Genomic DNA, 23,184 nt, shown 5'->3' with positions numbered 1-23,184 from the left:
AAGATGATTAGAAGAAGAGGCTGAAGAGCAGATCAGCATAAGCAAATGAGAACGTGTTCAGAGATTGAAAGAAGAATACGCAAAAGTGTGAGTGACAGAAAGAAACCCGTGCTGATGTTTTAATTTTTTTTTAATAGAGGATTTGGTTTTTTTTTCTGAGCTTCATTTTCACCTGGGCTCCAGCCCAGTCAAGCCAGGGCTGGATCCGCCCCTGGATGTAGCCACGACCAGCCACATGACATGTGCTATTTGATACATAAATCACTAGTGATGATTAACAGTGATATATCGATGTGCTTAATATGATTTTAGGATGTGAAAGTGTTATATCACTTAGTAATTGGTTTTGTTGGCAGTTAAAGTGGTTAGTGAAATGACTTTGTAGCTAAGTAATTTTTTTAAAAATTAACTACAAAATGAATAGAATTGTTAAATATATTTACCTATATTCTAGAGAAAGTTTTAGAATGTAAATATTAATTAGATTTCTTGAAGATAGATATCATTAGAATATTGTTGTACTCTTAATGAGAAAATTGATATAAATTTATCAAAAATTGCTCTTAAGTTCTTTGGATTCTCCTATTCAGCACTCTAAAGGGGCTTCACCACAGACAACACATGATCATGTGTCCCATTATTCCAAGACTGACGGTAGTTAGTTCTTTAGCTAGTCAACCAATGAAATCATGAAAATGGCAATAGAAACCCGACCCGATCTCCTGCTTCACTTTCAACTAGGTAATTATGCAACGCCACCGTACCCGCCAGATTGTAGAACCCTGGCTACCACTATTTTGGTTTGTTGCATCAACAACCACTAAGTATTTCATCCTGATGATAATGCTCTGATGTGCTTTTTTATCAAAATCATAGGATGCATCTAAGCCTCGGATTCAAGATCTAAATCATAAATAGAAATCTTATGTTTTTCTTCTTTTTCTATATTTTCTAGCCAAGTGGTAGTGACTATAGTGAAATCGACCTCTTTTCTCCCTAAGATATAAAGAAATCGTTATTCTTTAAAGGAGGATGGTTATAACATGTGACCATTATTTTTTCTCCATTCACTAAAAGGCTTGAATTACGGTCCCTTGGGACTATCTTTCTCATGTTGGCAATAGTCATTGCCTTCATCCATGAAGTGCTTTTATATATTAGGCTAACCATTGTTCTTTGTGACAAAAGACTTCTTTGCTTAACTCCGGATCAACCTGACATAATAGTATGGAGAAATACAATTTATTTCTCCCTTGAGTACTGTCCATTATGAGGGTGTGGACACAAATTTTAATCTCATAAAGCATCCACCATGTCTAATGTGCTCGACAGCTCCATAAATTATCTCAAGGAATCCCATTAAATCTTCATTTGATTTTGTCTAGAGCTTGTGAACAAAATTGTTTTCCACATACAAGCCATAACTTATGCTTCTTGGGATATCTTGCTCGAACATCAGCTAAGTATCTCCCATAATATAGACCATGAACTACTGATAAGGTTTCTTGAATAACACTTATCTTCCTAGAATCCCCTAAAATATTATGAAAATTATACCATTCATCTTCTCTTAAGGGTAAGATAGGAATCTTGGCACTTTTAGGATTCTCAAGGTACATTACCTTTGGAGCTTGAATTTCTTCAGTAGCAACATGCTTATCTTTTGTATGAGATCACTATATATATTTTGTTAATACTTCAAGAGATTGAAGCATATGACACTCATTATTATCATGGAAATCATATAAAATATTGTCCATGATGAACTTTTGCTTGAAGGATAATACCCTTTATGTCCTGAAAATTGGTATGTTGCAAATCATCAAATGCTAGTGCAAAATCCTTTTTGTTCCTGTAACTTGAGGAAGCTTGCTTTCCCTAAAAGGGGTTATTTTGCCTTGATATGTCTTGAACTTTTTCCTTTACCGTTTACCGTTTAAGACGGGCTTGCCAATCCTTTACCCTGAAATTGATCAGTTGTGGCTGCATTACTAGGATGCAGAAAAACTCACTTCAAAGTCTATATTCCTCTTCAAAAGTCACCGACTGAGATTCTTCATTCAATGTGAATTTATCATTAGAATGCTTGTCCTAATTCTTTGTTGGCCTTGGCTTATTTTTCCCTGCTGGTCTACTTGATTTAGTAGGTCCATAGGAAACAATGTACTGATAACCATGACCATCATGCAGAGGTCCAACTGTTTTGTCTCCGCTCTTATACATTCCACATAGTCTTTTCTATGAGTTCAACCTCTTCTTTAGGGTCTCGTCTCCTACTTTTGGGATTACGATCTTCTTTAAACATTGTCATTTATCTAGGAAAAGCGTCTGATAAGTAGTTTTTATCTCCTGCAACCATCTAAGGACTTTTCCTCTATCAGCTACATCAATTAATTTATAATTTTTGAAGTTTTTGACTCTTTTATTATCTATTCTAACCAGAAACTTGTTCCCTAAGAATGCCATTGCAAACTTCATGGATTTTAGAGTAAGGACTTCTTTATCTTCAGTGGAATAGTTTAATTCAGCTGGATTAAACTTTCCTGACATGAACTTACAAATATTTTAATGACTTGTATCTTTGGCAACAACTAAGACAACTCTTGCCCAATAGTAATCATTTGCATCAGTTTGTAAAATGATCTTATCACCTTATTCTGGTAATTGCAAGGGTGGAAGATTGTTTATTAGCTCTTCAATCTTTTTGACAGTGTTGCTATCATTTATCATAAAAGACCATTTCTTTTTAGAGCTTATTTTGGGAGAGAGAAGAGCAGTGATACCACTAACTTGAGGAATAAAGTCTCTCGTAAAATTAACAACTCATAAGAATCTTTGCAAAGAGTTAGCATCTGGGATGCTGTCTAGAAACTGGTTAATCTTCTTAACAATATGATCTTGGAGATGAATCTCTCCATCTTTGACATGTATGTTAAGGAAATCTATTTCTCCTTTGATAAGGTGAATTTTATTATGTCCAAGGATGATTCCCTTTGACCATAAACTTACAAATCTGCTCGAGGTGTATTCTAGTTCATTTATAGTCTTAGAGAAAACCAGAATGTCATCTATATAAATTATATAAAAATCTGCATAAGGCTTGAATATATTATCCATCTTTCTTTGAAAAATGGAAGGAGCTTGCTTTAATCCAAACGATACAACTGGTCATTTATAGTGTTCTTGAGGAGTTCCAAAAGTAGTTAATGCTATGGAATCATAATGCATTTTGACTTGCTAGAATCCTAATTTTACATCAAACTTGGAGAGGATTCTTGCTCTCTTAAGTCGATTGATGATCATTCACACCTGAACTATCTGATAACAATCTTTCATTATTTTTTTGTTCACATCTGTATAATCTATCACCATTCTAGTTTTTCCTCTTACTTGTTCTATGTGATTTCTCACAAGAAAAGTATGGGCATGATGATGACTGTTGGAAGGCATGATCAATTTCTTTTCAAGAAGTTCTTAAATATGGTTTTCCATCTATTTCCTATCATGCTCTATGTAGTGAGGAATTGTTTTTACATGACAAATAACATTTGCGTCATGCATCTTTAGCTCATAATATACTGGATCTATTTTTCAGTATAGTTGAGAATCTTCACTGATTATTAGCGTGAGTAAAATCTCAATCTCTACAAGAGTAGGAACTATCTTGTGTTCAACCTTATTGGCATATACCTTGATGTTGTGTTCCATTATGAACTCTTCTTCTCCATTGGAGCTAAAACTCTCATTATCAGAACTTCGAGGGTCTTCCTCTAATTTTGAATCTTCCAAGTCTTATGAACTCATTTAAGCTATTATTAATTCTTAGTGCTCTTTTAGCTAATCTTTTAACAACAAAACCAGCTGCATTTCTGGTTCATAACCTGGCTTGTGATCACCACTCTTCGCTTGCGATTAGATATTGTTATGTAAACTCTTCTCTTGTAATTCTTACCACATGTGTAAGTCAGGATTCCTAGTAAAACTTTTTATATTTTTCAAACCCAAGCATGTCTGGAGTTTAAGTCACCACTTGTTGAAGGAGAAAGTCATTCTTAATCAACAAATCAGCTTCTTAAGCTTCACACTGCCAAAATCACCTAACGATAAAAGTTTCTCCTCCCAGGTAAATTGTAACATTCTTAGTGAATATATTCATTAATATCTCATTGTTTCCCATTTCAACTCATGTGACAGGTTTCTCAGCACTTTCCCAGTATTCTTCAAGAATAACATATTTTCTTGCTAGATTGTATCCTGATCCACTATCTACAAATGCATGTAGATGATATTTTTTGTAATTAGGAAACTTCAGCCCTACGGTTTTGTAGTTGTTGAATCCACTTGTTTGGACTTGTTTTAATGGTTAGTAAATCACTAGTAATTTCTATAAAATGATTGATTGTCCTTTCATCATCTTTCTGCATGAAACATTCTCCCACTTATGTTGATATTGAATTGCTTAATGAAGTAACTATCTTCATTTTTTCAATGTCATTACCAAGACACTCTGCTTAAGGGTTTGTTCTTGTTGTTGTTCATAGAACATCTCATATTCTTGATCAACAAAGATATGAGCATTATTTTCCTTTGTCTTTCTTCTAAATTCTTCGATGAAACATTTTCTATGATATGTTTCTTCTATTTTCTCACAATTCATAGGTGTTGTACCATTATTCTTTCTACTCTTCAGAAGATTTTGGTTTTAAAGATTTATTCATGAATCTATACTTCTTAAAAGTGAACTTTCATTCATGCCCTTTCCACGAGAAACTACTTGAGAACTTGCTCTTATGCTTCCTATCCTTAGGGATATGACAACCCCAGTGAGTTGGAATATCCATAAGTTTAGGACACATATTCTCAACTCCTTTAAGTTGTTTCTTAACAATTATTGACTTCAGGTTCTTGGTGCATTGTTTTATTAGGAGATCTCTAACTTTTTCTGCTATTCCACCAACCGTGAACTGAGGAAGGCGATTTTTTTCAACCAATTGAGCTACTGCATTGTTCCACGGTTATGATAGCTTTCTGTAATATGTTTTGATGAGATCATGATTATTTTATGTCTCTAATTGTGCAGTTGTAATTTTAAAATTCATTCGTAAATTCCTTGAAATATCTCATATTACAAATACTCAAATTCTGAATATTTGCTATAGCTCTTTCTTTTTCTTGCTCACTATGCTCTATTACGTCTCCAAAAAATTGAGCATAAATTGGCATAGCAAAGTCTAAAAGACTATCGGTTTGACAAGTCTATTTTGATATGAGCACTTTGTGCGACGTTTTTAACATGTTTTTACCTCAATTTGTACTTTCCTCAGCCCTTATTATTGTACTATTGAGTCATTGAGTCATAGTAAGAGTCTTAGGCGGTATTAGATGCATTTTTGTGCTTACATGAGTTAAAAACGCAGAATTGGTCTAGAGTTCTAGTTTGAGTATGAATCTTTGTAGGACTAGGAAACCTAATTGGATAAGGAGTCTTCATCTTTCTACGTTTTGGTCGCATTGGCAATATTTTGAGAATCATATTTGCATTAAGAATCCTTTTTAAACTACAAAACGTACCATTTAGGAAAATCTTACTTGAACTTAAACTTTTATTCCGTAACTTTCCTAATCTTACTTTCCTATTCTAGTAACTTACTTGATCTTTTTATATAATCATCTTGTCTTTTATTATTTTCAGATTGTACAATGAAGGAAAAAAAATAGAGGAAAAGTCAAGTAAATGAGGAAAATAAAGAAAGAATGAGACACCTACAAAGGAGAAAAAAAAAGAATTTATCAAAAGAGATTGCACCCACCAATGACAAAAATAAGTGAAAGAATTTGAGGAGAAAGAAAAAGGAAGAGAATAAAAAGAGATAATGCAAAAGAGAAAGAAGGAGACACCTATAAAGGAGAAAAAGAAAGAATTTATCAAAGGAGATTGCACCCACCAATGACAAAAATAAGTGAAAGAATTTGAGGAGAAAGAAAAATGAAGAGAATAAAAATAGATAATGCAAAAGAGAAAGAAGGAGACACCAAAAAAGAAGAAAAATAAGAAATTTATCAAATGAGATTGCACCCACCAATAACAAAAATAAGTGAAAGAAATTGAGGAGAAAAAGTCCAAGCTATAATATTCAAAGAGCCTAAACTCTTCTATAAATAGCACATTATTCACAAAGAAAAATCATCACTTCTCATTTGCATTCAAGAGCCAAATCTCTACCAAAATACTACCTCAAACATCATTCATCAAAATAGCAAGTCATTCTCCCTCATATACAAATTGCATCTCCACCGACATCACCATTGAATACACACCTCTAAGGTTCCTACAACGTGTGATTCTCGCAACTCATCTCCACGAGTTTATTCGTTTTTGATTTTTTACAATACTTTGTCTATAAAGATTGTAGTATGATGTTTGTGTGGGATTATTGTTTTGTATTAAGAATCAAAAAATTTCAGATTGTTTTATTAGATTTTTTGATCTTTGTAGAATTGATGGTTTCCTATAATTAATGAGTTTGTATTTCTATTGTTGTGTTCTAATCATTTTTCTCATACTTTTAGATAATTTTCAGATATGTGCATATAAATTTAGTGCTTGGATGCAGTCCCTATGATTGTGTTTGAGTGCTAGATTAATCAACCATATTGACACAAAGCGAATCATGCTCTAAGTAGGTTCAATTTGTGTGGAATAAAAGTGGTAAAAATTCCAGAAATTTACATGTGATACCATGGTGGGTGACGCCATACATAAAACATGTCTCAAACAAAGATTTGGTACTTAAATGTAATCTTATTTGATTTCTACTCTAAGTGTTATTGAATTCGATTGCATGCAAATTTAGATTAGGCCCTAAGTCAATCTAAATGTTAATTGAAATCTTGCATGATTAGATGATCCCCTAAGGCTCTAATTGTATTGGTGTCTAAAAAGTATGTAATTGGTCAAATTAGAATGCATGATAGGTTTGAACTTGTAATTATGTGGTGTAATGGTAAATTTGGTTTAAGTTTGTTAAAGAGAAGTCGATCATGTAAATAGTAATTTAGGTTTTATTTTAGTAGTTAATAATCAATCTCAAAACCCCCATTATTTGTTAACACTAAAAGTTTAGAGTTCCCTTCAATTCCCCATAAAGAACGATCCATGTTTATTCTATACTAACAATGATGTTTTACAGAGTTTATTATAGACGTTTTAACGAACGCTCTATCATATTTGCCTAGCTTGCCTACATCGAGCTTTATTTATATGATCCCCTAAGGCTCATTTTTTGCTTCTTGATAAGGAAAATATTCCTCTTCTTACCATGCTGAATTTGAGAAATTTTCTCAATTTCCTCTCATATCTTCATAAACTGAAGGGTTTAAACTCTGAACCTGTTTTTCTGGAGGTGAGAGTCTACATTCCCTTGGGAATGTTACTTCATGCCATTTTGTAACATGTTTTTGCTGAAAAATTATTTTTGGGATGGGTGAGTATGGATATAGTAACACTAGGGCTATTTAGAAATCTAGTATTAGGTGCTACATTTGAACTCATGAGCTTGTAATAGATTCGATAATCTATAGGAAGTTTCCTCATCCCATTCTTCATCGAGATTTTATATCTTCAATCTCAGTCTCAAGTAATGAAATGCATCTCTTAAATGAGTAGTGAAATTTGGGAAGACAATAAAATATGCAACTTGGTTGTACAATGAAGCTTCTACTGTTCCTAACAGACTTTTTTTTTAAATCTGTTATTCAGTCATCATGTAGAACACACAAAACATAATAGTCTATTCTATCTCTTGCTAACAGTTTGATACCTACTTGGACAACCCCGATGTGCATGTAGGAAGTACCTTTTCTATATAACTTCACTTACTTCTTTAGGAGTAATCAATCTAATGTTTGTCTCTCCACTAGTAGCCGGAACTGTTAGCTCTAGAATTTTGAATCTTTGATCCAGGATGAAAGATTATCTCTTATATATCTCATTTAATGTTAATGTAGGTGCATATACTTCTCTGACACTAGATTCAATCTTATTATATTCAAATTCTTGAGCATTAATGAGCTGTATTGGTACATGTAATACCCCGAAATTTAGTATTTACTATTTAATACTCTAAGGTTATATCAACTTAGAATTAATTCAATTTTTCTTCTAATATTTCTCTTTAGAAACCAATGATGCTAAGGTCATACTTTCAAAGATAGAAAATTTCTTTTTGTAAGTATTCGACCACAATTTGAGTACGTTAGCTCATATTCTTGCGTAAACTCGATACTTTGTAATCGAGTTTTAGACTAATATTAATAGTATTATCTTTTATGCATTATATTAGTATTAAATAGTGTAAATATATTGAAAACCTTAGGAAAGGAATATACGAAATTCCTTTACTTTTTAGAATAACACATATAAATGTGTTTGTGTTTCATAATGAAATAATTGTGTATTATTGAATGATATGGGGGCCTATATATAGGCAATAAAAAACCACAATCTCGTAGGATTCGGAGTCCTAATATATTACGGAGATGTTAATCTATCTCCTAATATGAAAGCTATTAGGCTAAGACACACACAATGGTAGAATAGTAATTTTCCCGGAACACTCCCCCTTGTGTCGCATGCCTAAGTTGCATGGTGCACACATCATTGCCTTAGTAAAAACCTTGTCAAGCAAAATAAAAACCTCTTGGGTAAAAAAAAAGTTTGATCAAAGGGAAAAAGAGCACAACGCACCATCTACATTTGATAGCATCATGTGAGGTAGACTCCCCCTGAAGTCTACGAAACAACTCTCTCTGATTAGTGCCATAATCATGGAGTACAAAGAACAACGTATACAACGTTCATTACATGCTTCTCAAACATAGTATTGGGCTAATGATTAATCATTAATCTAGCCACACATCCTTAGATCATACAAGTTGTACTTACCCAAACTTAGATCTTAGGAAACAAGATTGCATAACAACTCAAAACAAGAGTTTGCAATGAAAATCAGATTCTCGGGTAGAATGACATTCACTCACTTAAACGGCCATAACTTCTTCGTCAAAATAGGTATCAGCGAACCGTAAAATGTTCTGGAAAGTAGACACCCATGGCTTTCCAATGACATAAAGTTCACAACCTAATATGATCGGAGAAGTTCACAGTGCTTTGTCGAAGTCGACTGACTTGCAAATTTCTAAACAAAACTGTCATACTTTTCTAAAACGGTCATAACTCACTCAATATAATAGCTATGAACAAATAGTTGGTGTCCCTGGAAAGCAGACACATAGACATTTCAAACGGTACCAATTTAACCATAATTCATAGAGCGAGCTGTCCTGTAGTTCTCGTTGAAGTTGACCTATGAATCTGGACAGATTTTGATTTGTCACATTCAATGTGTCTTTCACAAAGGAATGGGGGAATGAACCAATGAAGGACTGATTTTGATTCGAAACGGAACAATACGCATCTTTTACGCTACCAGTGTCGACTGCTACACCAAGGGGTACGTTGATGTTGCTGGAGCTTCCAACAGCGTTGGTGTGGATATGATTTGTGTTGGTTCACTAAGTTTAGAACTAAACACATGTCAAAGGAGCAATGGAAGTCCAATGACGATGCATAGGAGCATAGTTAATTACATCTTAATAAAAGCAATAGTGTCCCTACAACACTTACATATATGAATGTATAGCTTATTGAATCACTTCATCATCTATATTTAGACGGAATAGAGAATCAAGAATTAGGTTTCATATGAACACATATGGGTATGGGTTCTTGCAACCGATTGTACTACGTTCTCTCGAACGTCGCAATCTGATTACATAAGCTCTCTGTGGTCTGGAGATATCTGCGTCAAGATCCCTTTACAGATATTCTATGACCACTATCATATGCTGCAAATCAGTTTTCATGGAAACTACTACTGATCAAGTAGCGGAAAGCAATTATGTCCATAACGAGAGAATATAACTCATCGTAGTCAATACTAGGATAATGAGACAATTTTTGCGCCATAAGTCCTGCATATATCGCATGACTTCATATTTCTCATTACACTTACGAACAACGACCAACATAACAAGTCTAGTTCAGCATGTATTGATTCTTTCCACTTCGGTCAAGTTGCTCATCGTTGATACTTTACAACGGAATAAAAGCATAAGCAAATACATCATCAATCATGGGAGATCAATCCATTAAACACACGCGCGCTATATACAATTAATTCGTGAAATTTCTATTCTTCTCTATCATCAACAAAAAGGAGTCTGTAGCGTCCCACAAAAACTTAATTGATACATATGTTTAGAGAATATCTCTTGATGATGGGTGAAATGCTTGTGCCTACGCACTTCGCTTCTTTCTGGTTTTGATTCCAGAGAATAATGGTCTCTCCCTCATCTAGGTAAGAGCCAAGACCGAAGCTATGACCCTTACTAGTCTATCTTTGTGTTTGCCGCCCATGTTTTGTGGTGCAATACCACGGGCGACGACAACACCACAGCGTACGATGGTGTCATCGTTGGCTTCCTTCCCACTGTCAGGGATGGTGCTAACGGTGCTAGGACCAGGTCATATGAAATTCTCTCATATTCTGAGAGTTCCAACCTTACCGGCACATCACAACATTTATGTGCGATCTCGTCACTTTTGCAATATCGATAAAGTCATTGAGCATCGAATCTTTGACTTTCTGGAGATAGATAATGCGTTGCACATTTGCTCACTTTGAGTAGTGCGGGATCTTAATGAGATATAGTACCGCACCACGTCAATTCCTGGCGTTAAAACCGGAATGGTAGCATTCCATATCTCCCCTTAATGACGGGAAGTATGTCTCATCAAAGTGACCGTCTGCTAATATCGCAGGATAGAGATCAACGGTTGTAGATTGGAAATAACGGACAAGTGTTGGTGATTCATAAATCATAACCAACCAGAATACTTAATCGTTTCAAGTAGATCCATTGAGATAACTACAATAGAGGCACATGAACAACTTTAACCAAATAGGCATTTAATGAAAAGAACGTTGGGATCGAATCCAGTAACCATCTGGTACGCACTAAACGTTTGGCAAGTTGTGGGTCTAAAACGAATAAGTGTCGCTGCATGCAACATTATTACATATCTCCATGCAAAAATCGGCAGGTTAGTACCCATAACCAAGTCCGAGCTCTGCTGGATCGTGCAATGAATGAATATGAGGAATAATATGTTCAACGAAGATCCCAGTAGATATGCAAAATGAAATCATCAAAGTCGTGGAGGTGAACTCTCCAACGGTATCCAATCAAATAGATTTGAGAGGATGGGAAGGGTGGTGAGCCCTTAGTATGTTGATCATAGCTAAAAACTTAGCAAATGCAGCGTTCCTTGTGGAAAGCAAAGCGACGTGTGACCAACGCGTCGATGCTGTTAACCTATACTATAAAAATACCGAAAAATGTCCGCATTCAGTTGAATATGGTCCACTAATGTCACCTTAAATACTTTGTAAGAATGAAATGTTCTGGGTTAGAGCCTTAGCAAATAAGGACTTCCTTGAAATCTAGCAAGATAACAAGCTTTGCAAAATGAGCGATGTGTATTAGAGATTCTTATAGAGGCATTAGAAAACACGGGAGGCATCACAAGCTTATTTAAAGGAGGGGATGCCGCCACCGACTGCCTGAATGCCATGGAGCCACCGAGAGGGGCTGGCTCGGCCTTACCGTGTGGAGCACGGGTGAGGTGATCCTCAAATCGATTCGTGATCATGGACAATAGATTATCATGTGAATTTCAAAGAACTCAAATCATCATATCTCGTTCAAAATGACAAAAAATGATCATGTCAAAACCGAGGAGACAGCAAAACCGAACCCATGATTCAAAGAATCTTGAGGTACATAAAGCTACTGCTGCAGACAAGCAAAACTATGTCCACGTGCTAACAAACCTACTGTCTAAGCTTGAAAAAGCTACTGTCAATGAAATGAGACAGATTTATTCCTCTCCATTCTTAGCACAAGTATCAAGATGAAAATTCATCATTGGCATGTATGGCCTTTAAAACTTAGCAACACACGAAGATATAGAACACAATCTCCGCACGAGATCCGTAAAACAACTACTTGCGCCGTAGGGCATTGTGGGTGGTTACGCAATTAGCAAGACACTCGATTTCACGGCCGGACATGCTCAAAATAAAATTAAGTGAGTCAACGACGCGGTGAACTTCTCTAGACAATACGTCGTAGGATATTGTAAGAGGGGGGATTGAAACAAATGACAATCCCATCGAATGTATCACATGGCAATAAAATTACATTTTTCAACTTAAAAATTGGAAAAACATGCTATTGGAGCAGTTGAATACCAAACAATTTAGGTGGTAAAAACCATCCAATTGGTGCGGGTGGTCGCCAATAATAATAAAATCGTTTGAGCTATGAAATGACTTGCAGAAAACCGGAAAATTAACCGGAAAACCATGTCAAAAGAACTCAAAACCGGATGAAATTTGGACTGGGAAAACATGGTAGTAAAAACTGCAGGAAATATGCCGGAAAAATGACGAGAAATGACGAAAAAATCATGGAAAACCGGCCGGCGGCAGTCGGAGTTGGCTGGCAAGGAGGCGGGGGCTGTTGTCCGACAGGGGACGTCGGCAGGAACCGGATGGTGGTGCCGAAAATGCCGGTAAGTGGCCGGAAGGCGGCCAAAAGGCCGGAACAGTAACCGGGAAAAACGATGTCAATTTTGACGTTCCAAGATCCGTTTTCTAAATTTTAAGGTCTAAAATCACAATGTAGTGCAATTGGGGTCCCATGTAACCCCAAAAGCGGCCAATTTAAAAATCACGTGAGTTGCAAACGTTGACCATTCATGTTAAGTCAAGGCAAATAAAATTCTCACGAGATCATCTTGTAAACAAGGAATACGAGAAATTTTATTGAATATGCCAATATTTAATACAACACAAACAAACTTTCAATTCCAATAGACGACTTAAGCTAAAATCGAGCAAGAATCATGGCAATGCCAAAGTCATACTTGAAAAATAGTAAGCAAAAAACATAGTCAAAATAGATTGACTAATCAAAAGTCCGTAGCAACAAAATCTTGCATATCAGATCGGACGGAGCCGTAGCCTGAGGCTAAAAAATGTGCTTACTTGAGAATGGAAGAATGTTACGTTTCCATCTCCAAAAATCCCTCAAGAAATAGATACAGGTGCCAACAATGGCATGTGTTTCTCGGATGTAGAGCATGTTTCTAGGTCAACTCTGGTAATACAACGTCATAGACGTTTATTGAATCACTTTAACTGTGTCCCATTACAATTCGTTTTTTTTAGATCTTTTGTCAGCAAATATTGTTGCTTCAGAGTAATGAATTTCAACTCAAATAAATGAGTACATAGACTTTGGGATTATCATTTATAGACATGAGTTTAAGAAAACTCAAACATTCAAATAACAGTCGCGAGGACGTCGCATCCATAAGAAATGAGGGTTGTATATGTTTCGAATAATCGAAACTATTCAAGTATGTAACCGGAATTAGAAGAGTTGTGTTGTATATGGTCACAAAATAATCGATGCATATCAGCGATTCTCTTGATCGCACCCAAAACAGCGCTGCACTTAGGCGACCACACGAAAATCGATTAACTTCCATTTTAAAACAATCGCGACTCCCCCAGGACCGTCACACAGAAAACATCGACTAAAAAGGGAAACCCATCCTTCTATAGTCTCATCGGCTTTATAAGAAAGGCCGAAATAAAGACAAGAAGAAGGCTAATAGCACCCGATATAATATATCTATACATTCAAAAGCGACCTTTGAAGGTTTGTAGAAGATGAGAGTAGCTTCTCCTGAGCGAAGACTTTGCTTATGAAGTTCGCATTTCTTGCGTAAATATGCGGGAGAATCAATTTTGAATGCTTTGATGCAAGGACTTGCGGGGAAAAAAGATGTTTTTGCGGAGCGAATGCGGAGGAGACCCTGCGGGGCTGGATGCAGGGGCTGTGTACGGGGGCTGCAGGGAGAACTTACAGGGGCAGTAGGGGGGTCACAGAGGCTGCAGGGTAGAAGGATGCGGTGGCTACAGGGGGGCTGCAGGGGTCGGCAGCGGCGGCGAGCAGGGGCTGCGTCGACGAGGAGCGCCAACAGGAAGATGCCGGTGGCCGGAGATGAAGGCTGTCGGCGGTGGAGAAGAAAATTCGAGGGTTCTAAATTTTCAGTGTTTTAGGGCAAAGTGCGTGATAACGTGTTTCAGAATAAAATAATTGTGTATTCTTGAATGATATGAGGGCCTATATATAGGCAATACAAAACCACAATCCCGTAGGATTCGGAGTCCTAATTTTTTTACGGAGATACTAATCTATCTTCTAACATGAAAGCTATTAGGCTAAGACACACACAATGGTAGAATAGTAATTCTCCCGGAACAGTTTGTTATATCTACATAAAAATATGTAATCCTTATGCCAATATATTTTGAACCTATCTGATTTATTTTTATGTTTTACCCCATCAAACTATTTGTTTTTCTTTGCCAACAACCACACTAACTAGCTAGGCCATCACTCAATATTAATTATTGAGAATCGTAGGTGAGAATTGAACTTTTGTGTTCTTTCTTGGCATATTTATAGTTGTGCTGCCTCAAGTTTTCTTCACACTTCAAAATCAGAAATCATGTAAGTCTAGAATTCCTTTAGTTGATAGAAAACTCAACCATCCAATGTTTCCCAAGCTAAAATTCTAGCTTTCACTCTTTCTCTCTTAAACAAGTTTCTTCTTTACTAAAGTAATCCAACTTTGGATCCACATCAAAACTTTCCTTTCACCCTTGAAACTTCAAGGTAAGTACATCTTACATCCTTATAATCTTTTGCCTCTTTAGATTTATCAAAGTGCATAGCTAAGGATAAAATGGAAAATACCATGTTTTATTAAGAGCTATATTTTCGTATTTTATACCATCTGAGTTTGTCCAAGGTAACAATATCATTAAATTCCTAATGAAAAATGCTTCAATTTAGGCTTTTGAATTACTCAAAAAATGTTTAGAAATGAAGAAGTTATGGCTAATCAAAGTTAGAGTTAATAAATTAACTGAAAATCTTTTGTAGCACTCACAAATTTAAAAACTCACATCTTACTCATTTCTTAACCATTTTCCACAAATTTATATGAAATTAAAGTATAAGACCTCTACTTTTAATCTGAAAGTTTAAGAAGAAATGATAAAATTTTGTTACAAATAGAATATGTAGACATCTAAGATGATAACTTGATGATCGGTTTCTGCACTGCTACTGTGTTTGAACTTTTTGGACTCATTGACTTTGAACTGGACTGTATGACTTATCCTATTGGATTCCTTACGAAAAATCCCTGAACATAGACTCCTCACGTGCCTAATTTGGACGTTTATTGATTGAGTTATCGATACGGAAAGTCGACGGATTTTGACACTATTATTTGAATGACAATTGCTACTTTGGACAAAAACTTTCCTTATTATGGGAGAAATGACTACTACTGACTACTAACTAATATTATCTAATTACTTTTAATTTAAAGTACATTTACTTTATTTGCACATTTACTTTATTTGCACATTTACTTTCAAGTTTATTAACTTGTTTATTTCATGCATACATTGAGTTATTGATAAGTATTTACATCTTGGTGTAAGATTATTATTATTTTTATTATTTAAATATTGTCTTAATTACTAAACTTTGTGATATTCTATTGACGTTATTGAGTTCGAAGTGTGAAGCCGGATGATTAGTATTACCCCGTGCTTAAGTGAATTGCTGGTAAACTTGTGTTGTGCTTTGTGAGTTAGCCTTGGGCCCTAGTCCCTACAGATAGTGCACTATTATACTCATAGGAGAATTTACCTTGAGTATACATACTTTGGTGTTGGCCTCGGTATGCTGAGGCTTATCCATGTTTTGAGTAAACGTTAACCCTAATATGTGACTTTGTGATTAATTACCAGTTTTTGTTTTTTGAAAATTCACACAATTGATTGAATATATTGATGCTGATATGTATATCAATACGCATAAATAAGATTTTTTATGAAAATACACCTGGTTCTTGATACATTTTACTTTGTTATTTATATTTGAATTTCTCATTAGCCAAATTATTATAAGAATGTATTATGTACTTACTGGGTCTGTATTACTCATGATGCTACACAATCTTATTTTCAAGTAATGAGTAGATGCTTGGGGAATGGGATGAATCTACTAAATAAAATGATGGTTTTTTCTTCACTTATTATTTCAAGATAATAAATGCAAGACTCATGTATCTTCGCTAAATTTCAATATTTCTAAATCCGCTGTATTGTAAAATAACTCTGATTTTGTTTCCTAATAAAAGTATTATTCAGACATATATTTCTATCAGTTTTATTAATGAAATTTTATTAGTTTTAAGATCACACCTCTAATTCGGGAACCATATTTTCATATAATAGTGGTCTCGAATTTGGGGGCGTGACAGTACAATACTCTACTTATTACTGAGGATTCTACTCAGCATCTTTATTTCTCTTGTGAATTTGGATTTTTTCCACTATGGGAGTAGTTTATGTTCATTAAACTTAATCTCATTTTCCCTTTTAGTGAAGGTATCTTGATCTTACTAGCAACTATTTGTGTTAACTCTCTTCATAAATTTTTCATTTTTTCATTTTTCATTTTTTTTTCTATAGATTTCTGTAGACCTGAGATTCTACTACTTAATTTTCGAAATTGTTCTTCGAGGTTACTTTCTATCTCTTGGAGGTAGGCTGTGCTGAAATTTTGTTGATGAATTATGGCCTCAACATTTTCGTTGAGTTTTTCTGTAGGAAGGTGAAAGCTTAAAGCTCTGCCATATTCCTTTCTTACGTTTAGATCTACTCTTTGATTCATCCTATTCGGGAAACAAGAGTTTCTAAAAGATTCTTTAGGTTTTCATGTGTATTTCTTAAATTAGTTGCTTGTTGATGAATATTATTAGCGAGATTCTCGGTTCGAGCTAAATTCTTTTCAATATCTGAGAGATATTGCTTCTCCTTAATGTAATCTAGCTTGATTTCAAGCTTAGCTATTATGGAATCGATCTCCTCGAGTTAATTTAATCGAAAGGTTAAACCTCTCGAGTTGATATGTAACTTTGGCTTTATTTGTGTTATTTTTCTCTAGATAGGTGATCTAGAATTTCAATCAGCCAGGGTCTTGATAGATCAAGTTCTGCTACTCCTATCTCTTTTTAAAGATGAAGATGTTCGTCGTATAGAGTATTCAATACCCTCCAGACGTATTCAACAAAATATTGGCTCTCTTGAATATGCCTTGAATGAAAGCACACTTGCCATTTATCACTTACTTTTTCGGTACAAAAAGACTAATAATTTTTATGTTTGAATTCTTTTTTATTGGCTGAAAGAAGCCAACTTTGTAGCATAAGCTTGTTCGTCACCTGTTTTTTTTTTTACAAAACAAGCTCTGATACCAGCTAATGCGGATCTAACCGATGCTAAGAAAATCAAGAGCTTTCTGATCCTCTTGAAGAGTTTCTTGAAGAATTATTATTTCTTTTTGGATAGAGTAGATATCTATATGGACTTGAAAAATAATATCTCAGTATTCTGAAGTATTTTTATCAAGTTCTGATATAAACTTTTTTAGTTTTCCCGTCAAAAATCAATTTATTTGTGTTGTCAACCTATTTAACAGAGTTAACTATTTCATATACCAAAGTGAATATAAAATGAAACGTTAGACACCAATTTGAAGTTTTATAAATGTGAGATACTAAGGTGCATATTCTAAAAGGGGTTGGACACTGTTTAAATTTTTATTTCTTGTGAGAATGAAACATTTATATATTATGTAAATATTATTTCTTCCTCTACGTTCTTGGCCTGTGTAATTTCCAATAAAAAATTTACTCTTTAGCTCACTCTTCCGGTCTTGTTTTTCGTTTCTGGCCGGGTTAAGTAACTCTTCATTAACCTAATTGAGTTCCATCGATCAACTTCAAGGTTCCATGCATGGCATTATTTTTTAATATAGCATGACTTGAGGAGTGCGAGACTATAGTTGAATTTAAGCCTGACTATCACAATCCCTAGAACAAGCATTCCCTTGAAGCAAGGATTCTTTAAGGGAACAAGACCGATAACAAATGTACAGATCGTGAAATTCAAATGACACTACAACAAAATGGGGCAATAGCAACACTATGGCCACATATCATGTGTTGCTAACAAAGGTGTTGCAATCCCAAAAACATGCTACATATCTCAACAAATGTGGTTTATTCCCTGTACAATAGTTTAGCCACATTTGGGATTGCAACACCTCTATTGGCAACATATAATATGTGGCCATAGTGTTCTTGCCCATTTTGTCGTAGTGTGATATTATAAGTTATAACATGTGCCAGTTTTTAATGAAATAGTATATATAAATACCACACACTCCTGTGTGCAAGTGTAACAATGCCGGAGAGTAAGTGAGAGATCAGATGAAAATAGGAAAGTTAATATATGTTCCCCATAATACTTTTTGAAGCGGATCAATAACTCTGTACATTAAAATCAAAACTAGACTTGGCCAATACATATGATGATTTTCTTCTTTTGAAAATATGATGATTTTCTTTAATTGCCTTTTAGTTCTAGATTACAAAATCAGTAATAATATTTCACTGCCCATTTGGATCAGTTGTTCCCAAAATCCGTTATTCCAATTTTGTAATACTAGTATTTTTTCACCTGTCTATGTTATCATTGCTCTGAAACACCGTCAACTCGCTAACAAAACATAATATAAAGTAAATCAAAGTTGTACGTGTAATAGCAATTACGATAGTATATTGCAGAACTAGAATACGGTGGTTATTGCTACTATATATGATCTATACTTGAGGAGTTGACTGATTGATGTATAAAATCAAAAGTTCTTGAAAATTGTTTTTTGTTACAATCTTTTACTCCATAAGTCCTGGAAGCGAAGTAGCTAGAGAAATTACTGAAGTAGTTATTGTACATTTTCAATTAATTGACTAGTCTGCAATTCTTCCTGATCTCTCCGTTGGTCCCAAGAAGAGGACTAATCCGGCTCATCTTCACCATGGCCGCAGCAAAATCCCTATTAAATGTAGCAGCATTAGTACTATAAGTTCTAACCAACGCATCCTGAGATCCATTATTAAACAACTGCTGATCGGAATGAAGAAGCCCTCGACGTCCCACAAGCTGCTTGTAGTAGTCATTATCAAAGGTATTCGTTGTAATGTCGAATGGAGCCAAGTTAGCGCTACCAGAATTCGAACTAGCTGGGCAAGTAGCCTTGCGGGTGGTGGCAAAGCTTGAGTCAATGTTGGCCTCGTTGTAGATGCGAGTCCTGAAGGAAGAGCACTGTGCTTGGCCTATTGTATGAGCCCCAGAGAGCACGGTCATGTCCTGGTCGGTTAATCCTTTGGCAGTGAAGCTTGAGATGAGAGCTGCAAGGTCTGCGAACGGCGATGGGAGGTTGCTGTTGGCGTCGCTTTGGCTTGCCGTTCTTGCATCTCTGCGACCTAGTGGCACAGTCCATGAGGTTCCTCCAAGCTATGATCATATAAAGAGAGTTATCAGTTTATTAAAAATGTTTTTTTATATGAATAGTTTATTAATTAAAATGCTGAGTTTTAGATAATGCGAAATGAATGTCTAATTGTATTTTATGTGGATGAAGTTGTCAAAATTCATGCTATAGAATGAAATATTAGAAACACGTACGCGTATAAGTATTTGTCTTCATGCATGATGAGGAGACATAATGGAAAAAAAAAGGAGTAAACACAACTAACACTAGTTTTCCATAATCTAATAATATATTTTCTTTCAAGACCTACGTACGTACTAATCAACCAGCTGTAGTAATTAAAAATCGACATGCATGTATAATTACCAATACAACTCCATCTCGTGCGGCAAGAGCTAAAATATCCGCACAAGAAACTGTAGCATTACAAGCTGCTTCCACTCGAGTTTTAATGGTATCAATGACTTCGTAACCCCTCGCAGAGTTCTGGTTTGGGAATGCATTTTTCTCGCCTGTAAAGGAAGCAGTGTCATCCAGCAGAATTGAACCGTCGCAGCCCTACATGCAAAACCTCGTTTGATCAGAATGAACATTCAGCTACTCGATTATAGAGTTATAAAAACATCGGAGAAAAATGATCGATTAACTTACATTGACAAAGCAGTCGTGGAAGAACAAGCGAAGAATGGAGGCACCCATGCGAGGTTCTTTAGCAACAGCTTGACTCATGGCAGAGCGAACTACGCTTAAAAGAGTTGGGCACGTCTTTGAGTAGAAGGTGGGAGAGAGCTGGGCATTTGCAGTACTGCGGAACCCTAAGATGAACACCAGAAGGGTTGCAGTAACAAACAATGATGGTGCAGCTGAGGCCATGATGAGCTAGTTTTATTATCAGTTCAGGACTGTGTGGAATATCTAGCAGAAGGGAAGGGACGATCGATGATTTGTGTGTTAAGCTAACTAAGCTAGCAAAACTGAGGCTCGTTTGGCTTTGTGGTGTATTGAAGGATTGATATACAATGTATATATAGTGCAAAATTATGCATGCATGAAGAGAGAGGTTGATTTTGTACGTTTCCTGCAAAGTGAGATGGTGTTTGATTTTCAAACTTTGCTGCGAAAACGCGCAATATATCGATTATGGAAGCTAGCTAAGCTCCAAATGCAAATAGAAACCCAATAAAAGCAGGGTTGACTCAACTGACTAGGAATCTGCTTTTGTAATTAGTCGTTATATATGTTTTTCATCAAATCATGCACAATTTAGAACACTCGTGAGTCGTGACCATTAGGGCTCAAAATAAGATTAAAAGAGCGAGCATGGCTTTCTTTTGTTTGACAAATGATCACTTTAATTATGTTCTTTTTTATGATCGAGGTTACTAGCCAGTAGCTGCTCAGAAATTTCCAAAACTTTTGTAGAACACTAGAACGTACTTTGCTATATATAATAACACATGAGGGAAAATGATTAAAAGCAGATTAAAACTTAAAAGTTCAAGCTCATGTTAAATCGACCACCTTAATTAATTGAGTTGTATCGACCATCAAGTTCTGGCTATAGCGGATTCCTGTAACTTCATTTATTTACTGAATAAACGAGATCTCTACCACGTTTTACTGTTTCGTTATATAGAATACTTAGGTCCATGGGAAAATAATTTACCATACCACATCCTAGAACACTTGCATATGGAGGATTGGAGGTCCAATTAACTTTTTGAGGGGACTGGATACTCATGCCTCCTTTGATGAATGGTCTATATAAAATTGCTTGACGATGGACTTACATGTGTTAAGTACTGAGAGATTTCGTACGTACATATTAATTTTCGCGTACAATATTGGGTATTAATATGTCAATGGATGCGAATCAGCGAAAGTACGTGAAGCTTCTGTAAAAGTATGTGCATTTGGGATCAGGTTGACTGCGTACAATATTGGAGAACCTAATGATACCACCGTCGTTGTAATGGCATGGGATGTGTATTTGTGGCCAGTGCTCACAAAGCACTATTAGCTTAGATTTCGATAACTTCATCTTCCACAAACATACTACACAGATAGGGACAGAAATTACAATATCTGTCCATCTCTATACATAGTCGTACTCGGAGTCAGGGAAAGCTCCAATTAATAATAATAATGCAAAGCCCTCTCTTTCAACATTAGGTGAAGGTCAAAGTGACATGTATGCAATTATATACTGTCTTAGTCTTCTTGTCTACGTATATTCGATTGATCACCGATTATGTATAGTTTGAACAGAATCGGGTCTGTTTTATTTTTTCTTTCTTTCAACAACTCCTGGAGCTAGTGGATACTGTGGATAAGTTTCCTCGATCTGTATCTTTTTGTTCGTTTCTGACAATAATTATACTTGTTTTGTCATGCACTTACGAGGCTTTCAGCTTCGTGTAAATAGTGGACAATATAGACACTTTGATGATTGACTTCCATTGATCTAAAAGAAAGTATGAAGAAGAAGAAGAGGTGCAAATGTATTTATCGGCCTCGATCTTCCAGATTACATGTACGTGTGTAACACATGCTTCTTGTGGTCGAGGAAAAAAATTCATCATTCCTGGACTGCAAGGAGAACAATGTCGATCACTAGCTGTCCACTCAGTATTGTGGTGTTACATGGAGGACCAAAAACCGATTGAAAGGCTAGCCTCAGGAGTCAGGACTCAGTTGTAGCTATAGATTGAAGCACAAAATGGGAAAAGAAGTGGAATGGCCATGGTCAAGTATGAAATATGAAGGATACGTACAAATAACATAGTAGGTGGTCAAGCTTTTGGTATTAAAATCTGAAAAAAAAGACCATTCAATACAACCTTTCTTAGAAATTTGAGCCAATTTACACATAATTATTGTTATAAGCTACAATGCACGGAAGCTTCACCGGAAGTCTGATTCCCGCTTCGAAATCAGAATCGGAAGCGGAAACGCACTCTCGAAAAAGAAGGTTTTGGAAGCGTTGTGGAAGCACTTCCATAATGGAAGCATTGTGGAAGCGTGAAGGTTGTTGGGTTTTTATAGTTTTCTTCTCTATTTTCCGGCTCTAATATAAATCTCTCTTAAAATCTCAATATTCTAAGGACTCGATAATTCATGAAGATAAATCAAAATATAGAATTGAATGAAAACCCAGAAAACGTATAGTTGAAGCCTCGTTCAAGCAGGTTGAATGAGATTTGAGGATTTGTTTGAGCTTTTAGTTTTGTGTGAGACAACAAGAGCATGTAAGATTATAGATGAGTTTGATTTGGAGCAAGATACTGATTGAAACTAGATGAGTGAAAAATCAGTGTTGTGGATCTTGGGGCTAGACTAGGATGAAGCCTAGAGAGAGCGCAAAATCATTCAGTTTTAGGGCGTACCGCTCATTGCAAAATATAGATACATATGTTTTTGATTCCACATACTTGGTCATTGTGATTGGAGAGATCGCCAGATATATGATAGATTGACTGAGAGGTGATGCGCATCATTTGTGGTTAGCTATACTACTAGTATCATGTTAGTTATTGAAGTGTTTGTATTATTTATTTTAGGCCATAA

General features: G+C 35.6%; 1 protein-coding gene across 1 annotated transcript; it reads right to left on the bottom strand.

The window, feature by feature from the left end:
* Positions 1-18,974: 18,974 nt before the first annotated feature.
* On the bottom strand, positions 18,975-20,596 carry LOC126797810 (peroxidase P7-like). Its single transcript, XM_050524538.1, has 3 exons — positions 20,269-20,596; positions 19,984-20,175; positions 18,975-19,640 (listed from the first exon to the last, which is right to left on the bottom strand). Exons 1-3 carry the CDS (start codon positions 20,488-20,490, stop codon positions 19,086-19,088), a joined length of 969 nt encoding a protein of 322 aa, XP_050380495.1. The 5' UTR covers positions 20,491-20,596; the 3' UTR covers positions 18,975-19,085.
* Between the last annotated feature and the right edge of the window lie 2,588 nt (positions 20,597-23,184).

The sequence above is a fragment of the Argentina anserina genome, chromosome 6, assembly GCF_933775445.1.
Source record: "Argentina anserina chromosome 6, drPotAnse1.1, whole genome shotgun sequence".
Lineage (NCBI taxonomy): Eukaryota > Viridiplantae > Streptophyta > Magnoliopsida > Rosales > Rosaceae > Argentina > Argentina anserina.
Note: the sequence above shows the minus strand (reverse complement) of the source record. Positions and strands in the feature narration are given on the sequence as shown.